Raw genomic sequence first — 27808 nt, forward strand, 5'->3', positions numbered from 1 at the left:
GAAAGAAGAGTATGTGGTGGCAGTAAGGGATGTTGATTTCTCTTCAGAGGCTTGCTCTGTGACGAGCTCTGTGCTGGGTCCATTATATACATTACCTCATTTGAGATTCAAAATATAAAAACCTATGTTGTGTAAGTGTCCTTTGTTGAATCCATATGCACTCTGCAGAAAAGGAAGTAACCCCAGGTCACACCGCTAGTAAGTAGAAGGGCTGGGATTTGAACGGGGCCTGCTGTGTACCACACTTGTCGGAACATTCAGTAGCTATATGTTGAGCAATTACTGTGTGCTCCCATAAGAAGGCACATCTTGGGAAGCATGTAAGAAGTTCGAAGAGTTATTTAATTTGAAAGGATCAACTCTGAAATCAGCTTTTTCTCTGCCTTGGCTCCATCCAGTTTGGTTCAAGGCTCTGAGGGCATATCTTGAATCAGGTCAGCAAACCTGAAGAAGAGAAGAAACAGAATCATGTTGTAAAAATTATAAAATAGTGAGGCCATTTGGGTTGTCAGCATAATCTCTGGTTGGGTTTGCTCTGAGGATTATTTCATCTTTAAGTCTTAAAAACCTAACATTACTTGGTTTTCGTCAACACAAATGGTCAATTTTTATTAGAGCAGTGGTTTGGCTGCTCTAACAGAGACCTACCGGTGGCTTAAACAAAATTGAAATGTATCTTTCTCTCAGATAAAAAGCTGGGTAGGTAATCAGGGTTTGGCAGGGTAGTTCCCCAGTCATTAGGGATCCTGCCTCTGCATCTCGTTGCTCAGCCACCATTATCACACGGCTCTTATCTTGGGGGTTAAGTGGGTTGTTTTAGCTCCTTGTACCACGGCTACATTCCAGCCATCAGGAGGAGGAATGTGTAAAGAAGAGGATGTGTGTTTTTCTCTCCTTTAAGGCCATGATCAAGAAGTTGCAGGTGTTACTTCTGATCACATCTCACGCTGTAGAATATAGTCATAGAGCACATGCCCCTCATTCTGTGAAGATGAGCTTATTAACATGAAAAACGTAGACTTGTACATAAGAAGGAGGGAGACATGGGATGCTTTAGGCCAAATGCTTTCTCATGGCTTCTTCTTCTTTTTTTTTTTTTTTTTTTTAATCTGGGCCCTTAGATTCAGTCAAATCCAGAAATTTCTGTTGACATGATTCCCCTAGGCTTTGAAGACACTTCTTTGTTTCGAAGTTGGCAGTGTGTCAGTTTGTCTTCCATGATGCAGTATCAGTTTGAACTTGTTTTTCCTGGAAAAGTGTATGCAGCAGCTCCCAGCTTAACATCTGGGTTGGGAGCACTTGCATAGCAGATTTTACCTTGGTAAAGCTGAATACATTTTCTTTCTTCAAAATATTTCTAGGAAAAAAAAATTATTTTCTCATCAGAGTACTGTTTTCATTAAGACATACTACTACTATTCAAGACAAAAACGCTTAAAATTCCGGTGTTTGGCATACATGCCAACTTTTCTATGACAAAGCAGCATTGCTTCTTAGAAGATTAACGGTACCTGCAAATCAGGAATTCATGTTCTGACCTCAGTACTTAACTATGATGTGGCCTTGACTAAGCTGGTGGATGTCTTACCTTTTCTTACTTAATAATATCTTACACAGAGTTTAGAAGTAGCCTCTCTCTCATATTCAGTGTATGTCCTCAGCAATTATTATGAGGCCCTTTGAGAATGCAGGTGTCACTTTTTTGTCATTGGTTACGAGAGATCATGATAACCTTAACTTTCTTCAAGGGTGTGTTTTACTCACAGCTAGCTAGGCCAACAAGAGGAAGATACACTTAACATTTGCCAAGCTGTCACTTTATGACATTCTTCTAAAGTCTCTTTTGATAGGAAAAGATCATTGGAGTGTTTAAGATTAGAAATCTTAAGTAATCTTGGTTTGCAGATATTTGTTTTGATAAAGTATGTCCTTTTCCAGGAGGACATTTTGGGAGATCTCACTGTAAGTCCTTAATTATTTGAAGATCTCTGTGCCAGTATTACGTTTAAGGCAAGGCCAATTTTAGCCAAGTGTACTGAATGTATCCCCAGTGTTATCTCCAGTGATTTCATCTGATTCCTTTTTATGCACTCTTGACACAGCCAAATTATATAGAGTATATAAAATAAACTGCTGTCTGTAGAGTGGTGAGTGGTTTCGTGATTCCCTTCTGTTTTGAGTGGGTGTCTTCTCTCCACTCTTTATCTGTTGCTTGCATTCTCAGCCATCACGAATGTTTTGTTTTCTCTTTTGCAGATGACACGACTGGTGCTGCCCGGCATGGTGGAAAGGTGAGTCACGAGCTCTCACACAAACACTAGAGAGACAGCTCATGATTATTTATAGGGAGAATCCTTTCTTTGCAAAATTCATTAAAGTGACTAATGAACCTATCCTCCATGTCTTAGCAACAGAGTAATGTGCCTGGCAAGTCACACGATGGAGCATGAGTCATCTGGTGGTGGAGGCCTTTTCCACTGGATTCCCTTTTTATTTCTCTCTCCAGGGTTGTGGTGGTTCCTTTAGATCAGGATTAAAAAGTCTGCCTGAGTCACCATCACCAACTCAATTGCCTGCTATTCTGAGGGGGCGGACAGAGTTCCTGGGGTATTCCTGGGAATGCCTTCTTAAAGCTATATGCTCTCAGAACTACAATCAGTGGAGTTTCACAAAGCAAGACCCCATCTTCTTGGGGGGGAGGGTAGTTCTTAATGGATAAATGGGCATATGAAGAACTTAGGCATGTTCTACAATGGTTATAAGATGTCAAACCCACCCTTGGAGCACAAACCTGCACCATGGAGCCCCATGTGTGTTCTAGTTTGAGTTGGGTTCCACTAAGATATGCTAGATATCTTCATTTTCATTGAGAAATGTGTCGTAGAGTTTCTTCTTGAAATAGCATGAAGTGTAAAATTGTAATTAAGCTCTGTCTCTCCCTTGGAAAAGCCTGAATGATGTCTAGGCTTTCAAAGGAAACCTGTTGAAAAGATCTGGGCTTACATCTTGAGCTGGCTTGATCATTTGCTAAATTTAGGGCTTCACAGTCATCCTTCTCTGCAAAACAGTTTTGAGTTTGGAAGAGATCCAGAGGAATCACAGCTTTGGAAAGGGCAAAGCCCAAAGACCCTACCTCTGTGAAGAAGCCTCTATGACCAGCTTCAGGCAGGGCTTACAGCTATTTATTGAATACCGATTATGTGCCAAGTATACAAGGACGTGATGTGTGTGAACTCATTTACCTTTGATAGCCTCCCACCACTGTACAGAGTTGAGGAAGCGAGGTTAGGAATCCATTTTGCTTGGCATCTGCAGAGACTGGTTGAGAAACTGCTTCTTTGCAGTCTTTGTAATTCCATTTTATATGAAGTTTGGTATATTTCAATTCCTTTAGTAAGATTTCCCTTCAAACCCTGACACTGCTTCGAGTTGGTCAACAGTGGGAATGTGCCCCCGATGGTCCAATGTGGAAATGACAAACTGATCAAAGGAGACAAAATGGTAAATTACAGAGAATTGGGGCTGACAGATTAGAACTCAGAAGGGATGAAATTTTGGCCATCATCTTAACCCAGTTTGATATCTGCCAGTGACTTGGTGTTAATTCAGGACAGTGAATCCATCTATTAAAAACAAAATACTTATAAGCCACAGAAGTATTGGAAAAGGAATTTTTAAGTAAGTTGGTGAAAACCATATCAAAAGAGATGATGGTTGTGAAGTAATCTTGCAGATCATAATGGATTTCAATAGTCATAGAATTTTAGTACTTTAAGTAATTGAAACCAGCCCCTCCCTTATTTGATAGACAGAAAGTTGGAGTCCCAAAGAACTGGAGTGCTGTGAAGCTTCATAATTAGTAAATGATACAGACCTAGGGTGCCAGGAACCTCACTCCTATCTCTAGAGACCTAGCAGCCATGATCGCAGTCATAGCTGGAGCATTAGATAAGAATGCAAAGAAGGGGATCCATTCATTCAGCAGGCACTAACCGAGCAGAGTTTATCATGGAAGATGAACTGGATCTTTGCCTGTAGGAAATCAGGTTGATTTAGACTAAGGTTGAGAAATGATCTGGTGGGAAGCCATCACAGGCTGTAGCCTGAACCTGACACCATGAGGGTGACTGTGGCACTTGCTAAGAACTAGTAAGAAGGGGAAGTGGACTTTGTGAATCAGTATTTTGGTTTGGGAGAGGAGGGGACAGCGGTGCCCACTCAAAGGAGTTACTAGTTGTGTTCATTAAGGTAGGCTGAGTGCTAGAAGAGACCATCCCAAGATCTCAGTGGCTTAACACTCTAGAGGTTAGGGGTTTTTTTTCCCCCTGATTGCTGGTACACAGCCGGTGTGGATCAGTGGTTGGGCTTTGCTCTACCCCGTCAATCAGGGATCTCAGACTCCTTCCACGTAGGGGCTTTTCTTCCCCTGGGCTTTGTAGTTTTCTGCTGTATTTTCTGCATCCAGCTAGCAGATGAGGGAAGAGAGAATGAGGATGGTTTTATGGGAGGTTTCTTGGGCCAGGCCTGGAAATGGTGTACATCACTGCTGCCAACAGTCCATTGTCCAGAACTCAGTTGCAGGCTACGACTAACTGCCTAGGAGTCCAGGAATGTTGTTAGCCGTGTGCCCAGGAGGAGAGGATCATCTGCAAGTGATTTTAGTATAGCCTGCCCTTTACACCATCCTTAAATGGCGTATTTCCTATGGTTGGTTTCCATAGGAGTCATATTTCCATTGAGTAAAACGGAGTCCTTTATAAAGATCCTTTGTTGTTGTTGTTGTTTTTCCCCTTTCACTGATTTCTACCTCTGATGTATAAGATTTTCCAAACCCTCTAGAACGATAGCCTAAAGCCAACTGACTATCACTAAACAAGTATCTATAATTAAACTAAGGTATTATTACCACAGAAGTAGAAAGTGCATAATTACATTATAGAGGAAACTTGCTCTTTCCACTTCTCTGGAATTATAAACATTGTGTACAGCTGGAGCCAGGAGGTGGTTGCCATAACAACCATGGAAAAGCTAAAAATAGCCCCTTTCATACTGTATTGCTTAAGGTGGAATTATGACATGTTATGGTGTTTTAGGGCAGGCAGTTCTCTTTCATGTGGGAAATGTTTGCAAACTTCTTCAGCAAAGCAGGATTTGTATAATGTATTTGGATTGCTGGTTCTAATTATATGTCTGACCCCTGTGTTCCAGGATTCTTCTCTGACATAGAACTCTGTTTTGATATGTTTCTCAGTCTTGAGAATCTGTTAGAGAATTGTCTGTACCAATTTCAGTGTTATGTTTAAGCTTAAAGAAAAATAAATAAATAATGACCCTCCAGGAAGAAATGGACACAGGAAGGATCATCATGGAGTCTTTTCTGCAGTCTCCCCTGTCTGCCATCAAACTCCGTATACAGTTAGCTTCCCGTGTTGGAGCTGACCCTGTGTTCCAGTCCTTCACGGCAGCACCCCCACCCCCGCCCAGCCCCCATCGCAGGGCAGTGCCGAGGTTACCGAGGAAGGCGGAAATCAGTGACTTATTCAAAGGAGACCTAGCATTTCCTCTATGACAATAGTATTTTTATAGAGCTGTGGACGAGGACCCTGCAACAGCTTGATGGAATAGTGGGGGCACTTATGGGAAAATAAAGGCCTGGCCAGTTTTTTTTATCCAGGTGACAATTAAGGAGAGTATTAGGATGGGGTTTTCACAGGTCTGAGGGAGTTCTACTGGAGACCATAGCGATAGGAAGCCACAAATACCAGATACTGAATTTTGTAGGGTTGGATGAGTTTCACGTTTGGCTGGTGAAAGGGCAGTAATTGCAGAGAGTGTGTTTCTGTGGAGAGGTGCTTCCTTATCAGCAGTGGTGTTTTCTGCTTTGCTTTTGTGGTATTTTAGTTCTGGTAGATCCTCAGTAATGTGTACCACTGAGACACCATCGTGTGGCTGTTAGCAAGTAGGCAGTGTGATGAATTAAGAATGTTCTATCACAGAAAATATTACTTGAGTTGTTTATTTGGGTATTTGTCATAACGGGCTGGGAAGTGTGCTGAAGTATGAGCAACATGAGTCTTCATTATGGAACTTCAGCAAATATTGTTAATGTACCTTCCAATCTTAGAATTGCTCCCCAAGTCCCCAGAAAATGAGAGATTAACTAAGGTTCGGTTTTATGTTTGTTTTCGTGTGCAATTAAGCACAAGCCCATTTTGTCCTTCTGCTTGATATAACAGAGCTGTCATGAGTCTGCCTCTGCCATGGAAACTGGTTTGACGTCACTAATTCTGCTTAGATGGAGGATTAGAGCCAGACAAAGTAGTTGATTTTAAAGACGAGTCGTTGTGCCTCGCGGTCCCAAGTGTTCATTCCCATCCCTACGTGAGGAATAGAGACCGCACACGGTACAGGGATGGAGACAGCTGCACCAGCGTGTTGTTTATGATTCAGACAAAACTAAGTTGAATATTATTATCCTTGGAGAGAAAGAGAATTCTGTGCTAGTGTGGGTGTGGGAGGAAGGTTTTTGCTAGACAAATACGTGTGCTTCTTGTTAGCACAGAGTTTTCGTAGAAGGGGTGTTTCTCCGCTGTCATTATGATACAATTATAAATGCTCTCCTTTTATTTCCTCAGGTCTAGTGGGCTCTTGCTTTAGACTTCATTGGTCTCGGGTTTGTGTAATGTATTCTAGAGTGTTTGAATAACGTTCCCTCAAATTCTGACTATTCGCTAATTCAAACTCTACCTCCTAGAAATTTTAATTGGAATAGAGTATTTGAGAAGCAAAGATCTTAGTTCCCTCAAAGGAACTAAACAGTTCAAAGGGCATACCTGCATAATTGTGGCATATTTGATCATTAGTCTATTATTTTTTAAAACAGGTAGTTTTTATTGCCTTTAAATAAATTTTCCTTCATTGAAATCATTGCTTTGGTAAGTGAAGTTTTAAGAGCGTGTGTTAGTAAGATCAAGATTTAATTTTTAAAATGTATTTGGTAATGTTAAACTTTAATTTTGGAAGACTTTTAAAATGCATTTCACTTGTGAGGAATGAAATTTAAAATATTAAGATTTTTGTTCAAGGGCACATGCAACCACCTCTGCCAATCTGAGTATAATAGAGCACATAATCCAGCTAATAAAACCAGCACTGATATAATACAGCTTCAGTGAAGAACATTATCATCTACAACTACTCTAAACTAGCTTTTTCTTCATCTGTTCCAAATGAGTGAGGCCATAGCAATTCCCGGTTACATGAGAAGAGGTTAGAGCTCAGGAGGGGGTGCTACTTATCAGGATTTGGGGTTACTTCTCAGAAAGTATTCTGTGTTGCAGAAGATCCCATAGCTCTCTTAGCTTTCACTTGGTTAGAATTTACTCTGAGCTTACAGGTGGCACCTTATAATATATCATAAATACATTTTTATCTTTTTCACGTTTATTGAGATCTATGTCACATACCATAAAAACCACCCATTTAAAGTGTACAATTTGGTGGTTTCTAGTGTGTTCACAAAGCTGTGTAGCAATCACCACAATCTAATTTGAGAACATTTTCAACACCCTAAAAAGATAAAGATATTTTAAACATCATAAATTAATACTCTGTTAAAAGTCTCCAGTAACAGAAATGGCTTTTAGTCCATTTTGATCGGAGGAGTTTATCACAAATATAGATAAAATCAAAATCTTAGATATTCATTCCTAATTACTAGCTTTTACCTTAGAGTGACTGGGTTCTAACTCCTGAGAGACACTCTTACTCTCTTACCCCTATTTAAAAACAAAAGGCTTTTCTGTCTCTTGAGATACAAGCAAAACATACCAGAATGATATAATCAACACATTCCCTAAATATTTCCAACTTCCCTTAAAACCGTAATATTACATTTTTTAATTTTAAATTTGATTTCAATGACCAAAATGTGAGTGGATTTCACTGCCTAGGAACGTTTATGTTACTAATAAGGACTTGGGTTCAAAAATAAAAACAAAGACAACAGTTTGTTTCCGGTAACACAGGAAGCTGAGGGTCCAGACTTCGTTTGTGGCATCTCGCCTAGAGGCTGGCAGATGGACTGGGTGACCTTTTGGGATTATTTCTTTTCAGATTTATGTCTAAAATAACTTAGATTCCATTTAATCATGTTTCTTTTATTATTTTGCATAAAACAGGCCTATATAGATCTTGTTAAAAAAAATATGAAAAAAATAGGTCTTGGAGGAGGTAAATTCAGAAAAAGAACAAAGGGAAGCTGAGTTGAAAGGAAAGGAACCTCACCTGGAGGCTGGGAGGGGTAGGTAGGGTTGTTCGCAGTAGCTGAAGGGGACATCCCATCCTCCAGCCTGAGAAGAAAGGGAAGAGTTGGCCGTTAATTCTGTTTAAAATTCCTAAAACCCTAACTCCACACTTCAGGCAACCCTTTTGCCCTTATGTGCTTGCTAATAACGGGTATTTTACAGCATTGCTTTCCTCCAGTTAATTTTCATTTATTAGTAAAATCAGTATTTCCTATAACTCTCTGACTTTCAGCTTTCAGAAGTCACTGGAAGTTATAGTAGAAATTGAGCTTCGCCTTTTAGCAAAGAATATGGTTTGATCACCTATAGAGTTACATAATTTTATCGTCAGCTCTTTGTTTAGCGCCTGAATATCTAACCTGAAGGAAGCAGGAGGGCAGAACCTAGCCCTTCACTCGCGCCAGTGGCTTTATTAAGCACCTGTTACGTGCTCAGGACTGTGCAGGGTAGTTTTGAGGAAAAGCTGAAGACAAAGACTATGATGTACAGAAACTTATAGTTTTGTTGAGGGAGAAAAATGTGCGAAACATGTGAAAAACACATGTGATGATTAAACAGGACAGCAAGGCAGTATGTGACGGCGGGCCAAAATAAAGGTGCGCAAGGACTATGAGAGTGTTTCTAAAAGCGAGGATTCTTGGTGAAGCGGCCAGAGGAGACCTCCTACAGGAGCGATCGACTGAGGAGACTGTGGCTCTGATCTGGTCATGTCCTGGATTACTAACACAGGAATGAGCTCATGGCAAACAAGAGCTATTTTTAGTTGATTGAGTTATGCCTCATTCACTGACCACGGATATCAGGTGCTGATGAAAGGCGCGGAGAGATGTGTGTTAGAAAGACAGCTCTCCTCTTCTGTTTAAAATCATTCTGTATCTCCATCTGTAATTTACAAACCATCGTGTATATGATTTCATTCGGTTTACTTGGTGCATTTTCCTTTTTAGGTCTAAAGGGGCAATTCTGAACATCTCCTCTGCCAGTGGCATGGCCCCAGTCCCACTGTTGGCCATCTACTCTGCAACCAAGGTGAACAATTTTTAGTGAATCATGTCAGAATAAGAATGATGAGTACTATTCAGTCTGAGAAATAAGCATAGAAGCTTCTTGAAGTTCTCTTCTTGGCTGTTTTCAAACAGACTGGGAAGGAAAGGGGTGGGACGCCAACATCCCAGATCCACAGATGCTTTATTCTTCTAATAGTTGACTGGTTTTAAAACCGATTCAGGCATACCTCGGAGTTATTACAGGTGTGGTTCCAGACCCCCACAGAAGCACGAGTGTCACAATAAAGCGAGTCAAATGAGTGGTTTGGTTTTCCAGTGTATATAAAAGTTATGTTTGCACTCTGCTGTAGTCTATTACGTGCGCAACAGCATTGTGTCTACAAAAGCAGTCTATATATTGTAATTAAAGAGTACTTTATTGCTAAAAAATGCTGTCATCTGAGCTTGCGACATGTGGTAATCCCTGAACACAGATCACCATAACACATATAATAATAATGAAAAACTTGAAATATTGTGAGAATTGGCAAATATGACGCAGAGCCAAGAAGTGAGCATGTGCTGTTGGAAAAATGCTGCCGACAGATTCGCCTGCTGCAAGGTTGCCACAAACCTTCAGTTCTGTAAGCACAGTCTGTGTAAAGTAGGCAAAGCAAAGTGCAAGGGAACAGGGTATGCCTGACTGTGCTTTCCGCAGAGAGCTCACTGGCCCAGGCCAGCTCTGTTGACCAGAGCGTGAGGCTTATGACTGGGGATTTGGTTTGTGAATGAGTCAGCTTCCTCCAGCAGAAGTTCCAACTCTGCCGAGCCCAGAGGAAGAATTTGCAGCCAGTCAGGACGTAACTTCACTCAGTAGGTGCAAGGTAGCCCGGGTGAGAGTGTATTTTGCCACTTACTCGGAATCCTGGGTATTTATTGTAACTACAGGAATGAGACCAGAGTTTTCTAGAACTCTCTGTAAGATGTCATAATTGTATACTATGTCACGACTCACGTCTTCACATTACTAGTAGGAAATGTTATTTAGGATACATTTCCTGCTGCCTACAGGTCCATGGCGCCTTATACATTGTTGAGGCAAAGGATACATCCCTGAAATGAAAAGGACCATTGGGATGCTGAGATTAAACCAGCTTTGAGGGGGAAATGAGCAAAATATAATATGATAAGAACTTCCAGAGCAAAATGCTTGCCTTCTTTTTCACTTGGCTCTTTGTCCACTGGAAAAACCGTGAACAGTGACTACTGTTTTGGAAAAGTGAGGCGCCGCGCCCCCTCCTGCAATCTACCTGCTTTCTGTGTCTGAAAGCGGCGGGGGGGAGGGGGGGGTAGTCAAAACGGACACCATGTTTCTTGTGGTGGTTGTTGGACCCTCTCACCCTGCTCTCCATGGGCACATGATTAATTGGGTCCTAGTGGAGTCATTATTGATACTTTGCATTTTAAGCCTGAGTTGAGTCCATATTTGAAGAATGATACATTATATCTTACAAATAGATTTAAAACTGTACTATCAGAGGATGGGCTGTCACATTCAAACCTGCACTTCTTGGATCTTGCCATCCCAAAGGACCAAAAGGATTCTTGCTCTTTTCTTTTCTTTACTGACAACAAAATCCCTATAGAGGAGAGTGGAACAGAATTCATATTGTGTTTCTGTTTGAATGGCAAGTGGGGAGGAGGAACATAGTCTTTGTTATATAATAAAACATTTCTTCTTGAAAACTAATTTTCTGAAAAAAGAAAAGACCCTTTCTGGTTAAGTCAAAATTTGATCTGGAGATTATGTTTGCTAAAAATACTTGATTTAGTGGCAGAAAAGAAAACAACTTGAGATTTTGAGGGTTTTTTTTTTTTTTAGGGTCTCTTCTGCATTTGAAATAAGAATGATTAGAAACTCCAATGTTAAATGGGTAGTTTGTTATTTGTGTTGCCATGGCTACAAATCAGGCTGATTGATGTAACGTGTGTTTCCTTCTCACTCCCACCCCATCCCAGGCTTTTGTGGATTTCTTCTCTCGGTGCCTCCATGAGGAATATAGGAGCAAGGGCATCTTTGTGCAGGTGAGTGGGGTTTGTTTCAGTTGCGTGTCCCTGTTTTTGTGTGGTTTCCACAGCAACTGTTGCTGTCTTGGCAACGAAAGAAAATCCCATTCCTAAGGAAGTGAGTGTGACGTTAGCACACCATTAAAGACATGATTTCTTTTTCTTTTATGCACTTATGCCTAGATTTTTAAAAATTATCCCCTAGAATTCTTAACTCGGGATTCTTAAAGTAGAAGAACCAAGTGCATGATTTTATTTTCTTGCAGTATTATTTTGAGAAAATTGGGACCGTCGGCATCTCTTAGCTGCCAGGAGTGTAAGGTGTGCTGTGACTGTTCCCAAGCCCGCTGTGTAAGAACCAGCAGGGCCGGTGGGGAGCGGAAGACAGCCAGCTCCTCCTAGAACAGAGTGGACGGCACACTCAGGATGACTGCCGTGTGGGAGTGAGGTTCGGTTTGTTTTAATTGTGGTAAAAACACGTACCAGAAAGCACCATTTAAATCACTTGTGGGTATTCAGTTCAGGGGCATTAGGTGCGTGGACCTTGTTGTGCGCCCTCAGCACCATCCATCTCCAGAACTTTTGCATCTTCCGGAACCAAGACAGTGTCTATTCAACAGCAACGCCTCCCTTCCCGCCCCGTCCTGGGCAACAGCCTCCGCCCTGCTTTCGTCCCCCTGAATTTGACTGCTCTAGGGATCTCGTTCGGGGGCCTTCATACAGTTTTGGTCTTTCTGTGCCTGGCTTAGTGCGCTCCATCGAACATCTTCCGCGTCCAGCCACGTGTGCGAGCTGCCTTCCTTTGTCAGACCAAGTAGAATTCCACCGTGAACGTACACTGCGTTGTGTTTATCCATCCAGCTGCTGCTGGACGCTCGGGTTGCTTTCACCTCTTGGCTGCTGTGAACATGAGGTGTCCACCTATCCCTTTGACGCCCTGCTTTCAGGTCATTTGGAAATGTACCCAGAAGTGGAATTGCTGGATCAGGTGGCAGTTATATATATGTATGTGTGTGTGTGTGTGTGTATGTATTGTTTTCTTTGAGCTCCCTTACTTTCTTCCATAGGAGCTTACCTGTTTTAGATTCCCACAACGACATAGCAGAGTTCCAATTTTTTCATATCCTTGCCGATACTTGTTATTTTGTTTTGTTTTTGTTTTTGAGTCTTAGCTGTCCTAATGGGTAGCATGTGGTCTCTGTGGTTCTGATTTGCATTTTCCCAATGATTAGTTGACGTTGAGCACTTTTTCAGCCTCGTTATTGGCCATAATATATCTTCTTTGGAGAAACGTCTGTTCAGATCCTTCACCCTTTTTGAATCGGATCATTTACCTGTTTATCGTTGAATTGTAGGAGTTCTTTATATACTGTGGATATTAACCCTTTATCAGATACATGATTTGCAAATATTCTCTTCTACTCTGTGGGTTGCCTTTTCATTCTGTGGATTGTGTCCTTTGAGGCACAAAAGTTGTTACTCTGGATGTAGTCCGTTTATCTATTTTTCCTTTCATTGCTTGTGCTTTTGGTGTCCTTTGCAAAAAATCATTTCCAAATGTAATATCATGAAGGTCTCCCCTGTTTTCTTTCAAGAGTTCATAGATTTAGCTTTTACATTTAGGCCTTTGACCCATTTTGACTTAATTTTTGTAGAGATCTTTGCTTTTATTATGTAGCTAACAGATACAATGCTGTGGAAATACAATACCAAATGTGAGAGAAAGCAAATGTAGGAATTTTTATGAGTATCTGTCTCAAAGCAGCTCTTGCTCAACACAAAGTAATAATGTCTCACAGCATTTCCATGCTTAGGCACATTTGTGACAATGTCTTAGGAGAAGTTGCAATGCTTAAACCCCTTTCCTACTCCCACCTGCGACCTGCCCCCACTTCTTGACGCACCCCATTGTTATCATGGCTCTCATTACTGGGAGCCCAGTATTTCAATTTTTGCACCCTGAAGCCCCAGATGACCAGTCATCGCAATAGCTAATATTTGAAGGGTTACTTTCCAGGCACAGCACTAAGCTAAGCACTTTATATGTATCCATTTATTTCATTTTATCTCGTAATGACCTCATAAGGTGGTGTGATTATCATCTTTTGTAAATTTATGGAAATTGAGGTTAAAGAGGTTATTAAGCCCCTTGTCCATGTTGAACCAGGACTTAAATCCAAGGCTGTTTGGCGCCAAAACCTTTATTTTTAATGACTGGGCTCCTTATTTGAGGCCTTCAGGACAGTACTGAACACGTTGGTGCCATCTGAGCTCAGGCATTTCTGGAATCAGAAGGTACTTAGCTGAGTGGTTGCATTTCATCCCTTGTCTCTTTGGATAGTCAAGACGGCCCTACCTGTTGTGTAGATCTAGTTTCTAACCCCTTTTATTCTATCTGTGAAGACTGCCCCCACAGTGAGAGGGAGTAGTTGTTAGGGAAAGGTCAGGTCAGAATTTCCTCATCTTCCAGGACCATCCAGAGTCGGCTTCCTCTAAGCCTCCACCTGAGGTCTCGCCCAAGTGGACCTCAGACATCATAGCCCTTTGGTCTTTTTTTTTTTTTTTTTAAGATTTTATTTATTTATTCATGAGAGACACACAGAAAGAGAGAGAAAGAGGCAGAGACACAGGCAGAGGGAGAAGCAGGATCCACGCAGGGAGCCCGACATGGGACTCCGTCCTGGGGCTCCAGGATCACGCCCTGGGCCGAAGGCAGGCACTAAACCGCTGAGCCACCCAGGGACACCCTAGCCCTTTGGTCTTATTGTGATTTGCAGCTTCCCGTAAATACACAGGGCACATTGGGAAAGAAGACTGGGTTTTCAAGAATCCTGAATTTTACACTGACCTATCATGCTCCCCCTTCTGTCATCGACTCTCGTTTTAATGCCAGTAGCTGAAATCTGCCGTACAGAATGTGCTGGCTTTCAGTAACAAGAAAGCAGCAACGCATTCATGGGAGGTCAGGCATCCCGTGCCACACGGAGTCGTGCCATTTCCTCATTCTGAGGAATCTATTGTAATCAAGTTATTAATTTCAGAATTTTTAAACACCTCCTGAGACTAAAGCAGGAATCCTACAGACCCATCAGTGAGTGATCTTCAGGCAGCATGGTCAGAAGCTGCAAGTGTTTGACAAAGGGGGATATTACACTCTGTGAACACAGACGAGCGATTTCTGAAATTCTCTGAATAGACAGGACTGTCTCCTCTCTCATTCCCACAGCTTGTTTTCCTCAAAGATCTTTTTTCCATATTCTCTGCCTATTAGTCTGGCATGACTGGAAGCTACTACAAAAACATATTAGCATTTGTTTTTTGAGACATTTAACTTTGATAAACTTGTTTTTCCCCAATAATGAATTCTGAATTATGTAATTTCATTGCTCATTGTCTTCCTTCAAATGAATTCATTCAAGGTTTAAATGTAGTGTGAATTTGGCGAAAAAATTAAAACGCACATATTTGGGAAGGAGAATACAGTTGTCATTTCTGTGTGAACACATCAGAATGCTGAAGTAGAATAGGATATCATACTAGTTCTGACCAAAGGAACAAAAACATCTGGTCTAAATAAAGCTCAGAGTTAAAAATTATTGTTTTTTTCTTTGGTGGTGGTTTATGTCTGCACATTTTTTGGACCAGGAGTATTTATTGGCAATTTTCTTCTCCACTCCATCCCACATACTGTTTCCTGGGTGATTTTGCTAAAACCCTAGTTAGGTAATGTTGCTTTCCTTCATAGCCCCCCAGTGGCTGCCTGCGATGCTCAGGATTGAATTCACACTCTAGCAGGCCATCGCCTCTCCTGCCACCCCATCGTCTCTCCGTATGTCCGGCCAGCCTGGGCAATGTGGCGTCCAGCACGTGCTCTGCCCCCGGCAGTGCCCAGGACTAGCGCCTGTGCTGGCACACCTTCCCCTCTCCTCTCCTCTCCCCTCCCCGTCTCTGCACCCCATTCACACCTGAGCCTCTAATCTCCATCCATCTCTCAGGGCTCAGGCCACACTTCACCTGCCTGGGAAACCCGATCTCAGCCGCGTGATGCACCTCTCCTTCTGCTCTCCTGTTTCTTATTATTTACCTCGGCCAGAGAGTCTGGCCCCCCTGCCTCCCCACACTTCAATATATTCTTGAGATCTGGATTTTTTTTTTTAACCTTGTTTGTCTCTGTGTTGCTAATGGCACATGTAATTTGGGGCACACCAGGGACCTGCCTTTTGCCTGGGGTCACGGAAGACTCTGGTTACACATGGCCATACTTTGCGGGACACATTCATTTTAGAGACCTTTTGAGCTTCTTCTCTTGCTCACATAGGCCTCTGGTCTTGAATTTTCGACCTCTCTATCTAGAGGGCTTTCAGGCTAATGCTGTGTTACCAAATTTCAGTTTCTCGTAATCCTTGGAAGGAAAACTATCTTTTTAGGTCTGCCTCCGTGTGAATGTGTATCAGATGGCTCTTTGGGGAGAGGAAGAGAATATGTTTTTTGAATTTAGGTTGTTTTATATTAATTCCTTATCCATATTTTTCCTTTGCTTTTCTCTTCCCATCTTTCCCTCAACTTCTCTCCTATAATTTTTGAGAGCAAAATAATAATTGAGAGCATTTAAAATTTACTTCATAAATTCAGATTTGCTGTGAAATAAGGATTTTGTGGAAATGCAAATGAACAATGGAGACAGCAAATGGAAAGGTGAATTTAGGACCTGATAAATTCTGTCTCTTACATTTGAATTGAGGGTAAGAAGTTCGTTCTTAAGTAGGCCTTATCAAAAGTGTGCTCTTGGTATGTTGGTGAGGACTGCTTTCATTACTGCCCTATAATTAAAGCCCAGTCAGAATTACGCTTAACTCTTTCAGAGGGCAAAATCCTAAGTGACCTGACTGGCGAGTTGGTAGGACTGGGCACTGGCTCCATCTGTACGCCATGTACCAGCTAGCTAGGGTGCTGAAAAAGTATAAGAAGTAGCTAAGACTGCACCAACTTCCCGAAATTATACTTCTTGAACTTTTATTCTGTAAAACCTTCACTAACTGCCTTGTTTTTAAAAAATTTTTTATTTGGAAATAATTTCAAATCTACAGAAAAGCTGTAAGAATAAGAATAGTACAAAGAACACCCTAGTCCCCTTTACCCAGATTCACTTAATGTTATGCAACTTATTACATTTGCTGTATTATTGAAAGGTCAGTTGCAGACGTCATGGTTCTTTACCTGTAAATACTTCAGTGTCTGTTGCCGAATAATGAGGATATTTTCTTATGTAATAGTTATCAACATAGTTATCGACTTCAGAGTTAACATTGATATAATATTTTTACCTTATTTACTGTCTGTATTCCAGTTTTAGACTCCATAATATTCCTTATGGCATTTTTTATCCTCCAGCAAAGAATTTAGTCTAGGACCATGTATCCTATATTTGTCCCATCCCTTCAGTTTCTGTTAATCTGAAATATATCCACAGCCTTTCATAGTTTATATGACATGGACGTTTTCTATTTTATTTTATTTTATTTTATTTTATTTTATTTTATTTTATTTTATTTATTTATTTTTTATTTTACCAGCTTCAAACAGCAGACATTGGCATTTTTAAAGAGCACAGTATTCCTCTTGCTCTTTCTGAATTGAACATTCCGTATTTGGGGTTTATCTGATGCTTCCTCATGATTAGATTCATGTTATGCTTTCCTGGCCAAAACAGCACACATGATTTTGTATCCTGGGCTTGAATACCTCCGAAGTGTGTGATCTTCGGAGGCGTTGCTCTGCTTCATAGAATTTTCTGCCTTGGAGCTGGGAAACCAAGTCTCTGGAAATGCTGTCAACAAGGAGATCATTTGCAAACTGAAACCATCCCTTAGGGTTTAGTTTATCTGACTCTTTATTAGAGGATAGATGAGGATGAGGACATAGGTTGAGACCAAGAAACCCAGAGAAGGCAGTTGTAGGTTTCAACTGGCCTGAAAATGAAACGGGTTTTCTCATGTTTAGTGTGAGATTACAGAAGAATACTTGCTTAGATGTGAACTCACTGTAATGGGGACATTCACTGGGCCCCCTTCTCTTAATTTATCACTTTCCAATACTTTGAACTTCTTGGGTGGTGATAGTTGGTGGTTTTGTTAATTCAGCTAAATATAGTTTTTAATCAGAACAAATTTATTTTTTAAGATTGTATTTATTCATGAGAGACACAGAGAGAGAGAGAGGCAGAGACACAGGCAGAGGGAGAAGCAGGCTCCATGCAGGGAGCCCGACGTGGGACTCGATCCGGGGTCTCCAGGATTACACCCTGGGCTGAAGGCCAGCACTAAACTGCTGAGCCATCCAGCCTGCCCTAATCAGAACAAATTTAAAAAATAAGTAGGACACACTGAGATGAAGGAGAAAATAAAATTCAAGGTTTTTTTAAAAATAAAAAAAGATATTCCTCTTTTATATTTTGTTAAATATTTTATAGCTTAGAATAATCATAGACATCTATTGGGCTTCAGAGAGCTAGAAAGCTAAACACTGAGAAGTGGCTATTAGGATTGAAAACAGAATTCTTCATCCATTTTTCTTGTTAATTGCCAATGCCAATAAAAGGAGGTAATGGAGTGTGTCTTTGTTAGTACAGATGGAATCTAAGTAGAACTATAAAGCAATATAATTCTCCCAGGAAATAATCCTATCTGGTCAGCTGTACCAACATTAAAAAATGGCTTAAGAATAGTAACATTAGGGGGCACCTGGGTGGCTCAGTGGTTGAACGTCTGCCGTAGGGTCCAGGGCCCCAGGATCGAGTCCTGCATCAGGCTCCCCGCAGGGAGCCTGCTTCTCCCTCTGCCTGTGTCTCTACCTCTCTCTCGGTGTGTCTCTCGTGAATAAATACATAAAATCTTTTTTAAAAAAATAGTAATGTTAGTCCTGTTGGGGATCACTGGACTCCAATCCTTTCCAGCCAGGTGAATCTCCGGGTTTGTCATTGATAACATCTATTTTGCTTGGCCCTTTCCAATGGTGCTGTACCACAAGAACCTCAATACCTGCCACATGGTGTTGGGTATCCACCTTTCCAGTTTTCCATGACATTTAGTTACAGTGGCCTTCCTGTTCTGAGTCAGGCCGCCTGATTTGTTTTCTTTAAATTTTTTTTTTTTAATTTATTTATGATAGTCACACAGAGAGAGAGAGAGAGAGAGAGGCAGAGACACAGGCAGAGGGAGAAGCAGGCTCCATGCACTGGGAGCCCAACGTGGGATTCGATCCCGGGTCTCCAGGATCATGCCCTGGGCCAAAGGCAGGCGCCAAACCGCTGCGCCACCCAGGGATCCCCTGTTTTCTAAGGACCAAATTAACTAAGCAAGCTACTCTAGTGGGTGAGAAAAAAGATACCATATTGTCTCCAGGGATTTTTATTTTTTAAAAAACAAGCTGAATAAGGACAGACATCAATAGCTTTGCTTTATGGCCTAACTAGTTATTTTCACTTTGGGCTTCTAAGTTGGAATCCCAAGGCACTTGCCTGCCTGTGGCTGTGAAGACCCAGGTTGTTTCCAAGTGGTAATCTTTATAATGGCAAAGTTTTGAGCTTAAGCGACTGGTGAAATTTGTTCTGCCCAAAATACTTCCCGTGGAAGGGTGAGTGTATTCTCAACCTGTTCACTGAAATGTTTCCTTGAGTAGGCAGGAAAATGGATTAATTATCATTTACTGTGGTTTTGGTAAACTCTTTGAGGATATGCCTAGATGACATTTTGAGGTGGATTTCTTTGCTTTTACATAGAACTTGAAATACTCCTTTTTAAATTCTTGGCAAGTAGCTAGACCAGTAAGTTTGTCATGGTTTAGAGAGAAGATCTTGCTTAAGCTTGAAAATATCTAATATAGGGACACCTAGGTGGCTCAGTGGTTGAGCATCTGTCTTCAGCTTAGAGCGTGACCCCGGGGTCCCAAGATCGAGTCACGCATCGGGCTCCCTGCACAGAGCCTGCTTCTCCCTCTGCCTGTGTCTCTGCCTCTCTCTCTCTCTCTCTCTGTCTCTCATTAATAAATAAATAAAATCTTTTAAAAAATATATCTAAAATTTTGGTTTAAAATCTCATATTACATCGTCGACTTGCTGGTGTAATTAACCCCTAGCAGTGCAAGGGGACCCCAGTACAGTTCTACAGTTCCATGCACATGGAGGTACTCTGTTGCTAAGTCACTCAGCAGATCTTATGTGCATCCCTCCTGTCTGCTAGGTACTACTTGCTCTGAGCATTGGCAACGTGGTGGGGAATAAGACTGTGTTTTCATGGAGCTGATGCTTTAGAAATCACTACTCTCCAGTGATTGGGTTTAGTTCTCTGTTCCACTTAGCTTTCCTCCTGCCCCTGCTCCACACATTTCTGGCATTTGAACCATACTGAATAGCTTGCAGTTGCCTGAGAACATCATCTTCTCTGTCTCTCCCTTTCTTTGCTCCTGCTGTTCTCATTACCCAAAACGTTCTTCCGTTGTTTCTTTACCTGGCAACGTCCTCCACTTTATTTAAGACGTTAGCTCTAAAGTCATTTCATCTCTGAATCCTTTGCATCTTCTGCTAGGCCAAGGTAACTGCCTTGATTTTGAGCCATTGTTGGAAATAAATACCCTTTCCAGAACAGAATTTACATTTCTTCATTGGAAAAACACAGCTCAGCTTGAAATTCCTAGGCAGGTGTCTCTTGCCTCCACCTCCAGAGCTAGGAGGTTCCCTCAGCTATCTGGATGGTTTAGCTGAATGGTGAGTTAACTTGTGGCACCATCAAGTGGCTCAGCCAGGCAGTGCCACTTAATTCTTCTACAAGATCAAAATAGTCCAATTTATGCTGTGTATCTACAGGCTGTGTGTGTGTGATAATATCATGGTGTAATTGGAAGGTATAATTATCAGACTGTCTTCATCCTGAGACACTCAGAACTTTACAGTACCCTTAGCAGGCTTGTGATCTGTAGATGGAAATGGTTTTTTAAATCTTCACGGTTTTTTGTAACCAGGACAGAGATGTGACGTGACTTGCTTATATTCCTTCATCATTTGAGATGGTCCATATGCATGTGCTTTCTTTTGCTTTGCTTGCTAATCACCCCAGTAAACAAAGTTTTCTTTCCTTACCCATTGTTAGGGCCTCGGTGAACTCTATTTCATACTGTGTGAGTCTGAGATCTCTCTTTGGTTTGTGCTCTCACATGCTATATCCTTGCTGCAGCATGGCTTTAAAATTAAAGACCTTTTTGACAAAATATTTTTGCTCAGTAAGTGGGGGAATACATGAATAGTGATAAATTCGCAAAAACCATTCATTGAGTCTTTACTGAACAACCAAACCCAAGTTATTCCAAGCTGTAGGAGGAACCTCTTGTGCCATGACTCAGGACCCATTGTAATAGGGTTTCCTTGTGTCCTATGTTGAATCATCCCCAAATGAACCAAACTTAGGCAGTAAGGAACCTGACACTAGTTAAGGTTTTCTAACAAGTAGTGTTCAGATCTGTCATCTCACACCACTCCTGTCAAGTGTCTTTCTCTTGGTTACCCAGTCTGTTTCCATTATGGTAATAGTGTCTCCCCTGCAAAGAAAAAAGAAAAAAAAAAGCGGGAGGGATGATCCTGTCTTACAGTAGCAAAGTTTATAAAACTCAGACACAGAGTAGTAAACTGAGGAGGAAGGGTAGTAGTAGCTAAGGTCTGAGAAAGGGAAATGCTTATTTTATTTAATTTCTTTTAAGATTTTATTTATTCATGAGAGACAGAGAGAGAGAGGGGGGGGGCAGAGACACAAGCAGAGGGAGAAGCAGGCTCCATGCAGGGAGCCCGACGTGGGACTTGATCTCGGGTCTCCAGGATCATGCCCTGGGCTGAAGGCGGTGCTAAACCACTGAGCCACTGGGCTGCCCGAAATGCTTATTTTCGAGGCACTGAAGCTGATAGAACCATGTTAATGAGCCACAAGTTATGAAAATGAGCATTATGTCTTTAGGAGAATAAAATGTCAAAAGTCTTCATGGTGGTTTTGTAACCATGTTCAGTGTAGTGAGGGTAGAAAGAGTATCCTCTCCAGAAGCTCTGCTCTCTAGGTTTGTCTAGTGCCGCCTTTTTAAAGGTTCAAAAAGGTCTATTTGTGCATATTTTTAATGCTTTCTCAGTCTCAGATTGTTTCGTTGATAGATTGCCTTGTTGCAGTTTATTTTACACTGTCATGTATTCTCTCAAGCTGGCCCTCGGTGTGCTTCTCCCTTCTTCTCTCTCTGAAGATTTCACCCGAATGTCTTCCCCATTGCACCAGGAGAAATCAAGCGTCACTGAGTTCCGAGTTTGTGGTCTACCTAATCAACAGCATGTTTTTTTGTTTCTGTTCTTTGCGGTGCGGATGTGTGTTGCCTTTCCAGAGTGTCCTGCCCTACTACGTAGCTACCAAGCTATCCAAAATCCGAAAGCCAACCCTGGATAAGCCATCTGCAGAGACATATGTGAAGTCTGCGATTCAAACAGTGGGCCTGCAGTCCCGAACCACCGGGTATCTGATCCATTCTCTCATGGTATGTGGATTTCCGAGTCTCCAGTCAGTACTTTGGTTTGGGGTTTTCTTCCCCACGGAGTCACGGAATAGCGTGTGATGTATTAGCATCCACACAGAATAGCATGTGATGTATTAGCATCCATACACCGTCTAGACTTACTAATGAGGCATTTACGTCTTATTTCAAACGCCCAAGAACTTTAAAATTTACTGACAAAACAACAATATAGTGAAACATAAGATCAGATGCTCTAAATTAGCCCAAATTGTAGGCTGTAATTACATATCTCTCTGTTTCTTTCCATAGGACTCAATAATTTCAGCCATGCCTACCTGGCTGTATTTTAAAATAACCATGAATTTGGGCAAGTCCACGCGGGCTCGCTACATGAAGAAAGCCAAGAAGAACTAAGCATTGATAACTGCACTGAGTAGCTTGGCCAGGTGCGCCAGCTTACGCACGCTGATGGCAAGGCACCCACCCCTCTCCAAAATCTGCAGTGGTCATTTTATCAGTTATTATTAGGCTAGAAATTGGCATAATTGGGAGAAAAGCAGAAGTTGCTTTCAGGAGTTCTGGACGTATATTTTGAATTCTACCAGGAATTATTTTGAAGTTTAGGATAAATGCTCATATCAATTGGACATAGAACGAATACTAGCAAGAAAGAACAGTGTAATGGGAAGCAACACCATCTTGGCAAATCACAGAAGGACAGAATCAGACATAATGCTTCAGTGGTTTCATCTGGCCCCAGATACCATTGATGATGGTTCTTGTATTTTCTCTGAAATATACTTTACAAAGTAATGGCTAGCTACTTTCTTTTGTTTTTAACACTTTGAGGGAGTGGAGATTAAATGATTCACTTATGGGAGGACACACTGCAATATGCGTTGCTATGAAGTTTCCTAAAAACATGTCCCAATTTGTACACTTATGTGGAACTTTTTGTTCTCAAAGGTAGCTAATGACGTAAAAATAATACACAGAAATATGGAGCTCCTTTTGACACCTGAAGCCCACTAATACATGCTTTCCCCTAATACATATTTCTTCTCAAGTTTAAATGCATGTAAATACTGAAAACTAGATAGTATGATTTATAAGTAAAAGGACCAAAAATACATTGATATGAGCAGCCACCGATGGTGCCACTAACACCCTGACCCAGGAGAGTGGCCTGCTTGGGCCTCCGCCGCCTTCGCTTCTACACCGCACCAGTCCTGTTCGTGTATGTGACCGCAGGCTATTCCTAAAACCATAATGATAACACAGAAGTGGCCTTCTGCTTTTAAATTGATACCCTATACATAGCAAGATGACTAGTTTTAATAAAAGGTGATATAACCACAGTGTTGATTGAAGATGTATTTCTTTGGTGCTTGAAATTAAGGCTGTTTTTACACTTGCTTTTACTATAAATTAAACTTTACTTGTATCCTGCTCCAAAGCTTGTTTTAGGGAAATCACCAAGAAATACTTCAATATTATGAAACAAGTAACACAGAAGGTAGGTCTTTACCAAGGCTTGTTGGTTCTTAGGCTCTGAGTTTTAAGCGCCAGGAGATTTTTAAAAAAAATAAATAAGAAAAAGTAATCACATTGTTTAGGTGTCTCTAGCTCTTAATTTTGCCAGCTAAGGATGTAAAGCAAAAACAGGAAGATTCAAAGTACTATCGCTATTAGCATCATAATATAGAAGAAAAGAAAAAAAAAAAAAAAAAGAAGAAAAGACATTTTAGCACCCAAAAAGCAAGACCATAATCTCAGAATCATTCAAATTGAATAAACTTAGTTTTATGAAAAACACATTGCCTTTTTCTCTCTCATTTTGTTGTTGAAATGGTGAAACCACCTGGGCGATATTTCATTTACTCTCACACATTGTTTGGTTGACTGTTGTGGGTAGTAAGTAGTTTTCGGTGGAGGCTGTAGCGCTGGGGAGGGATCGATGTACAAACATGCAAAATATGTTCTCTCTTTTTTTTTTTTTTAATTTATTTATGATAGTCACAGAGAAAGAGATGCAGAGACATAGGCAGAGGGAGAAGCAGGCTCCATACACCGGGAGCCTGACGTGGGATTCGATCCCAGGTCTTCAGGATCGCGCCCTGGGCCAAAGGCAGGTGCTAAACCGCTGCGCCCCCCAGGGATCCCCAAAATATGTTCTCTTCTATCCAAGTTGGAAAACAGTTGTGTTCTGACCAGGAAATCCTGTCGCCGTCTCCAAACTCCAGAGCTGTAGCTTTTCCTACTTCAACTTGGCAAGTATCTTCTTGTATCTGACACTCAAGACTGAAGATAGTGGCATGAAAATCTGTCTCTAGGTAGGTGAAGTCATTAAAAGAGAGCTCAGCACACTCTGAACTTTCAAAATAGTGGAGCATGCTTTTTAGATTTATATGCGTTTCCGCGTGATGTCCTAGTCTGATGTGTGCCAGGTAAGGTTTGAACCCGAACCAGTAAAGTAAAAGAATGATTTGTAGAATCTGCAGCCTTGCGCTTCTCGTTTTCTCGCCCATCCGAGCGGTGGCGTGGGGAGCGCGACAGGATCGTGTGGCCCGCGTCATGACGTCGCCGCTCTGCTGGTCTGTGCACGTCCAGCACACGCTGGGAGGGAGTGCAGGTGTTGTCCTCCTTCTCGGCCTCCTCAACGGCGGCCCTGCCCTAAAGAGATGAGCTCCCGTCGTGGGATCGTTTGTTGTGTTCAAACAGCAGAACTGCCCTGTGAGCGGCGAGCGGCGGCGTGCGGTGACTCCTCGCAGGATGAACAAACTCAGGTAGTGCTCTGATTTTTTTTAAGTCTGTTGACACCAGCAATTACCTGAGGGTTGGGTGGCCCCGGATTCTGCTACTTGCTCTGCAGTTACAGTGTCAAAGGAAATTCTCAAAGCTCTCTGTCGAACATGTTAGAAACGAATTCAGTTAGAAATGCTGAAGGCTTCACGGCTTTGTACTTTGCTGCTCACCTCGTGATGAAAACTTATACATGTGGACAGAACCTGAATTCCTTGCGGAATGGGATTCTTTCAGCAGAGGGCTGTGCGGAAACATCTAGAAGGGAACACACACATATTACATGAAACAATGTCCGTGTGACGATGGCACCCTACAACCTCGTCCACTCCTCCTGCACCCATCCCTCCTCCTGGGGGTGCTGGAGAAGCTACAGCGAACGAAGGAACAGAAGTTCTTGCCCCCGAGAGCTTCTAAGGGAGCTGGGGGAAGGGGAGGCAAGTCAAGGAGGGAGACAGGTGACGAGACAGAGACATAGTGGAAGTGCTGTGTGCTGCAGGGGAGGATGTCATGCAAGGTAAGGGGGGGCACCAGTGTGCGCAGGGTGAGAGTGGGGAGCCAGTACTCAGGCTGGGCATGCCGCTGGTGGCGTTTGAAGGGTCCTGGGAGCCTTTCGGGGAGGAGGGAAATCCGGCTGGACCCTCCCGCCCGAGGAAGCGGGGGTGCACATGCCTGGCACGTCCAAGAAGCGCCGGGGGTACCTGCCTCCATGGAGTCTGCTGGAGACCTCAGATCCTGTACTATTTTTTTTTTTTTTTACCTACATTCAATTTAATTGACACATACTGTCAAGTTTACGTGGCGGCTTTTTAGTATAAAAATCACCTTTACGTCCTTGGTCATCATTCGCTCTCGTTGGACTGCTGGATTCAAGCTGCTGGTATTTTACTTGGAATTTTTGCATCTGTATTTAGGAACCGGTCTGCCAGTGTCTGCCTTTCGTGTCGATACTGTAACTGCATTAAATGAGCTGGGGAATGTGGTTCATTTTACTGGGCTCCGGAAGACGAGAAGATCGGAGCAGTCTTTGTCCTTCGAAGTTTATAAAATCATCTGACCCTGGTATTTACTTGTGGGAAGATTTTTAACTACTGCTGATGTTGCTTTCATGGTGATAAGACTACTCAAGCTTTTGATTTTTTTTTTTTTGAGTCAATTTTGGAAAAAAAAATATTCTAAGCATTGACTCCTATTTTTTCCCAAATTTATTGTCATAACTTGAGGAATCTTAGATTTTTTTTGAGCTTGCTCGTTCCTTTCCCAATATCCTCTGTGTCTTCTCACCTTCTTTTCCCTGACCATTTTGCTAGAAATTTGTCTCCCTTAGTAGTTTTTAAAGAACCAAATTAAATTTGTCAAAAGTTTCAGATTAAAGAAATGTGACAAGTAAATGTTAACATGATCTTGGGTTGAATCTTGATTAAGAATGACATGTTTGAGACAATGGGTGAGATTTGAGTAAGGTGTGTAGCTTAGGTAATCGCACTGTACCGTGTTAATTTCCTGAGTTTGATCGTTGTGCTGTAAAAAAGTAAAAAAGCTCTTGTTTTTTGGGAAATACACACTAGAGTATTTAGTTAATGAGACATTAACTATGCAACTTAATCTCAAAGGGCTCCGAAAAAGTTATGTGACAGAAAATGATAAAACAAATGTGTTAAATGTTAACATTGGAAGAATCTAGGTGAAAGGTGGTATATGGCAATTCTATGTACTGCTTTGCAAAATTCCTATAAATCTAAATTTTTTTTCAGGATAAAAGTTAAATCTTTTGTTACTGATTTCTAAGTAATTACATCGTGGCCAGAGAACATGTGGGTATGACACAGCTTAGGCGAGTTATAGCCTTCCTCTACCTCAGTTTTGCCTTCCTCAAAATGAGAATAACAACAGCACCTGCACCTATCTCGTAGACTGTTGGTGAGCAAAAATTCCTATTTCTGAAGTGCTCAAGGTGTAACCTGGCATAAAGTAAATATGTTTATTCATGTTGCAGCAGGCTGAGCAACAGCCCCCAAAGATACCAGGTCCGCATCCCTGCACCCTGTAACTGCTGCGTTATGTGGGGAAGGGTCTTTGCAGATGTGATTAGGTTAGAGGATCTTGGGATGAGATTATCCAGGCGGACCCTAAATGGAATCACACATTGCCTTAGTAAGAGGACGATTACACATGGGGAGAAAGCAGCATGAGCTCAGAGGCAGAGCTTGGAAGTCAAGGAAGGCCATCAGCCTCCAGACGCCGTCAGGCACCAGCGCGGGGTTACTCCCCAGAGGCTCCAGGGAGTCAGGGCCCTGCTGACACCTTGATCTTGGCCTACACACCGACTCTGGACTTCTGGCTTCCAGAACCATGGGAGAGTAATCTTGTTTTAAGCCACTGAGTTCACGGTAATATTACAGCAGCCATAGGAAACTAATACAAATGTAAACTTGTTAATATTACCGATTCTTAGAAAGTGTTTGAGATGTAGTTTATGTCTAGGTGTGGCTAATTTTTTTTTTACCTAAATTCAATTTAATTGACATATACTATATTACTAGTGTCAGAGGTAGAATTTAGTAATTCGTCAGCTGTGCACAACACCTGTGCTCATCACACCCCGTGCCCTCCTCACTGCCCGTCCCCAGTGACCCCGTCCCCCTCACACCCCCTCCAGCAACCCTCAGTTTGGTTGCTAGAGTTAAGAGTCTCTTACAGCTTGCCTCCCTCTCTGTTTTTTAAAATGGACCCCCTGTGCTCAAGAAGAATGTTTATTTTCCGAGTGTTTTCTGTGTACGTACACCGAGCTTGTTGATTGTGTGAACCTCCATATCTGCACTCACGGTCCTTTGCCTGACCTGTCAGTAATTGGAAGAAGTGCTCTGAAATCTCTCACTGTGATGATGGATTTTCAAATTCTCCTTGTTTTATCAGTTTTTGCTTTATACATTTTGAGGCTATCTTCTTGGTGAATAAAGTTTAGAATTATGCTCTCCTGGCGAGTTGAACTTTTTTTCTTTTTTCTTTTTTTTTGTCATCTAGTGACAGCCTTATTGCTAATGCTTTTTGCCTTAAAATCTGTTTTCTGCGATACCAAACTAGCCATCTCTGCTTTATTTTGATTAGTAT

At 41.8% G+C, this 27808-nt stretch overlaps 1 protein-coding gene and 1 long non-coding RNA gene across 3 annotated transcripts in view; one reads left to right on the top strand and one right to left on the bottom strand.

Moving 5' to 3' along the window:
- The window catches only part of HSD17B12 (hydroxysteroid 17-beta dehydrogenase 12), a 153779-nt gene extending 130526 nt beyond the window's left edge, over window positions 1-23253 (top strand). For both annotated transcript variants that reach the window (XM_077863709.1, XM_077863711.1), the window contains 5 exons: window positions 2257-2291; window positions 9254-9335; window positions 11312-11377; window positions 21767-21916; window positions 22205-23253. In XM_077863709.1, coding sequence (XP_077719835.1) covers window positions 2257-2291; window positions 9254-9335; window positions 11312-11377; window positions 21767-21916; window positions 22205-22309 — 438 coding nt within the window. In that variant the 3' untranslated portion in view covers window positions 22310-23253. The remainder of the gene's footprint in view (window positions 1-2256; window positions 2292-9253; window positions 9336-11311; window positions 11378-21766; window positions 21917-22204) is intronic.
- LOC144292844 (uncharacterized) lies at window positions 322-5010 on the bottom strand. The gene is made up of 3 exons (XR_013360235.1): window positions 4933-5010; window positions 1318-1357; window positions 322-444 (listed from the first exon to the last, which is right to left on the bottom strand). It is a non-coding gene; the product is annotated as an uncharacterized LOC144292844 (long non-coding RNA).
- Window positions 23254-27808: the final 4555 nt, after the last annotated feature.

This window comes from Canis aureus, chromosome 21 (assembly GCF_053574225.1).
Source record: "Canis aureus isolate CA01 chromosome 21, VMU_Caureus_v.1.0, whole genome shotgun sequence".
NCBI classification, from domain to species: Eukaryota; Metazoa; Chordata; class Mammalia; order Carnivora; family Canidae; genus Canis; species Canis aureus.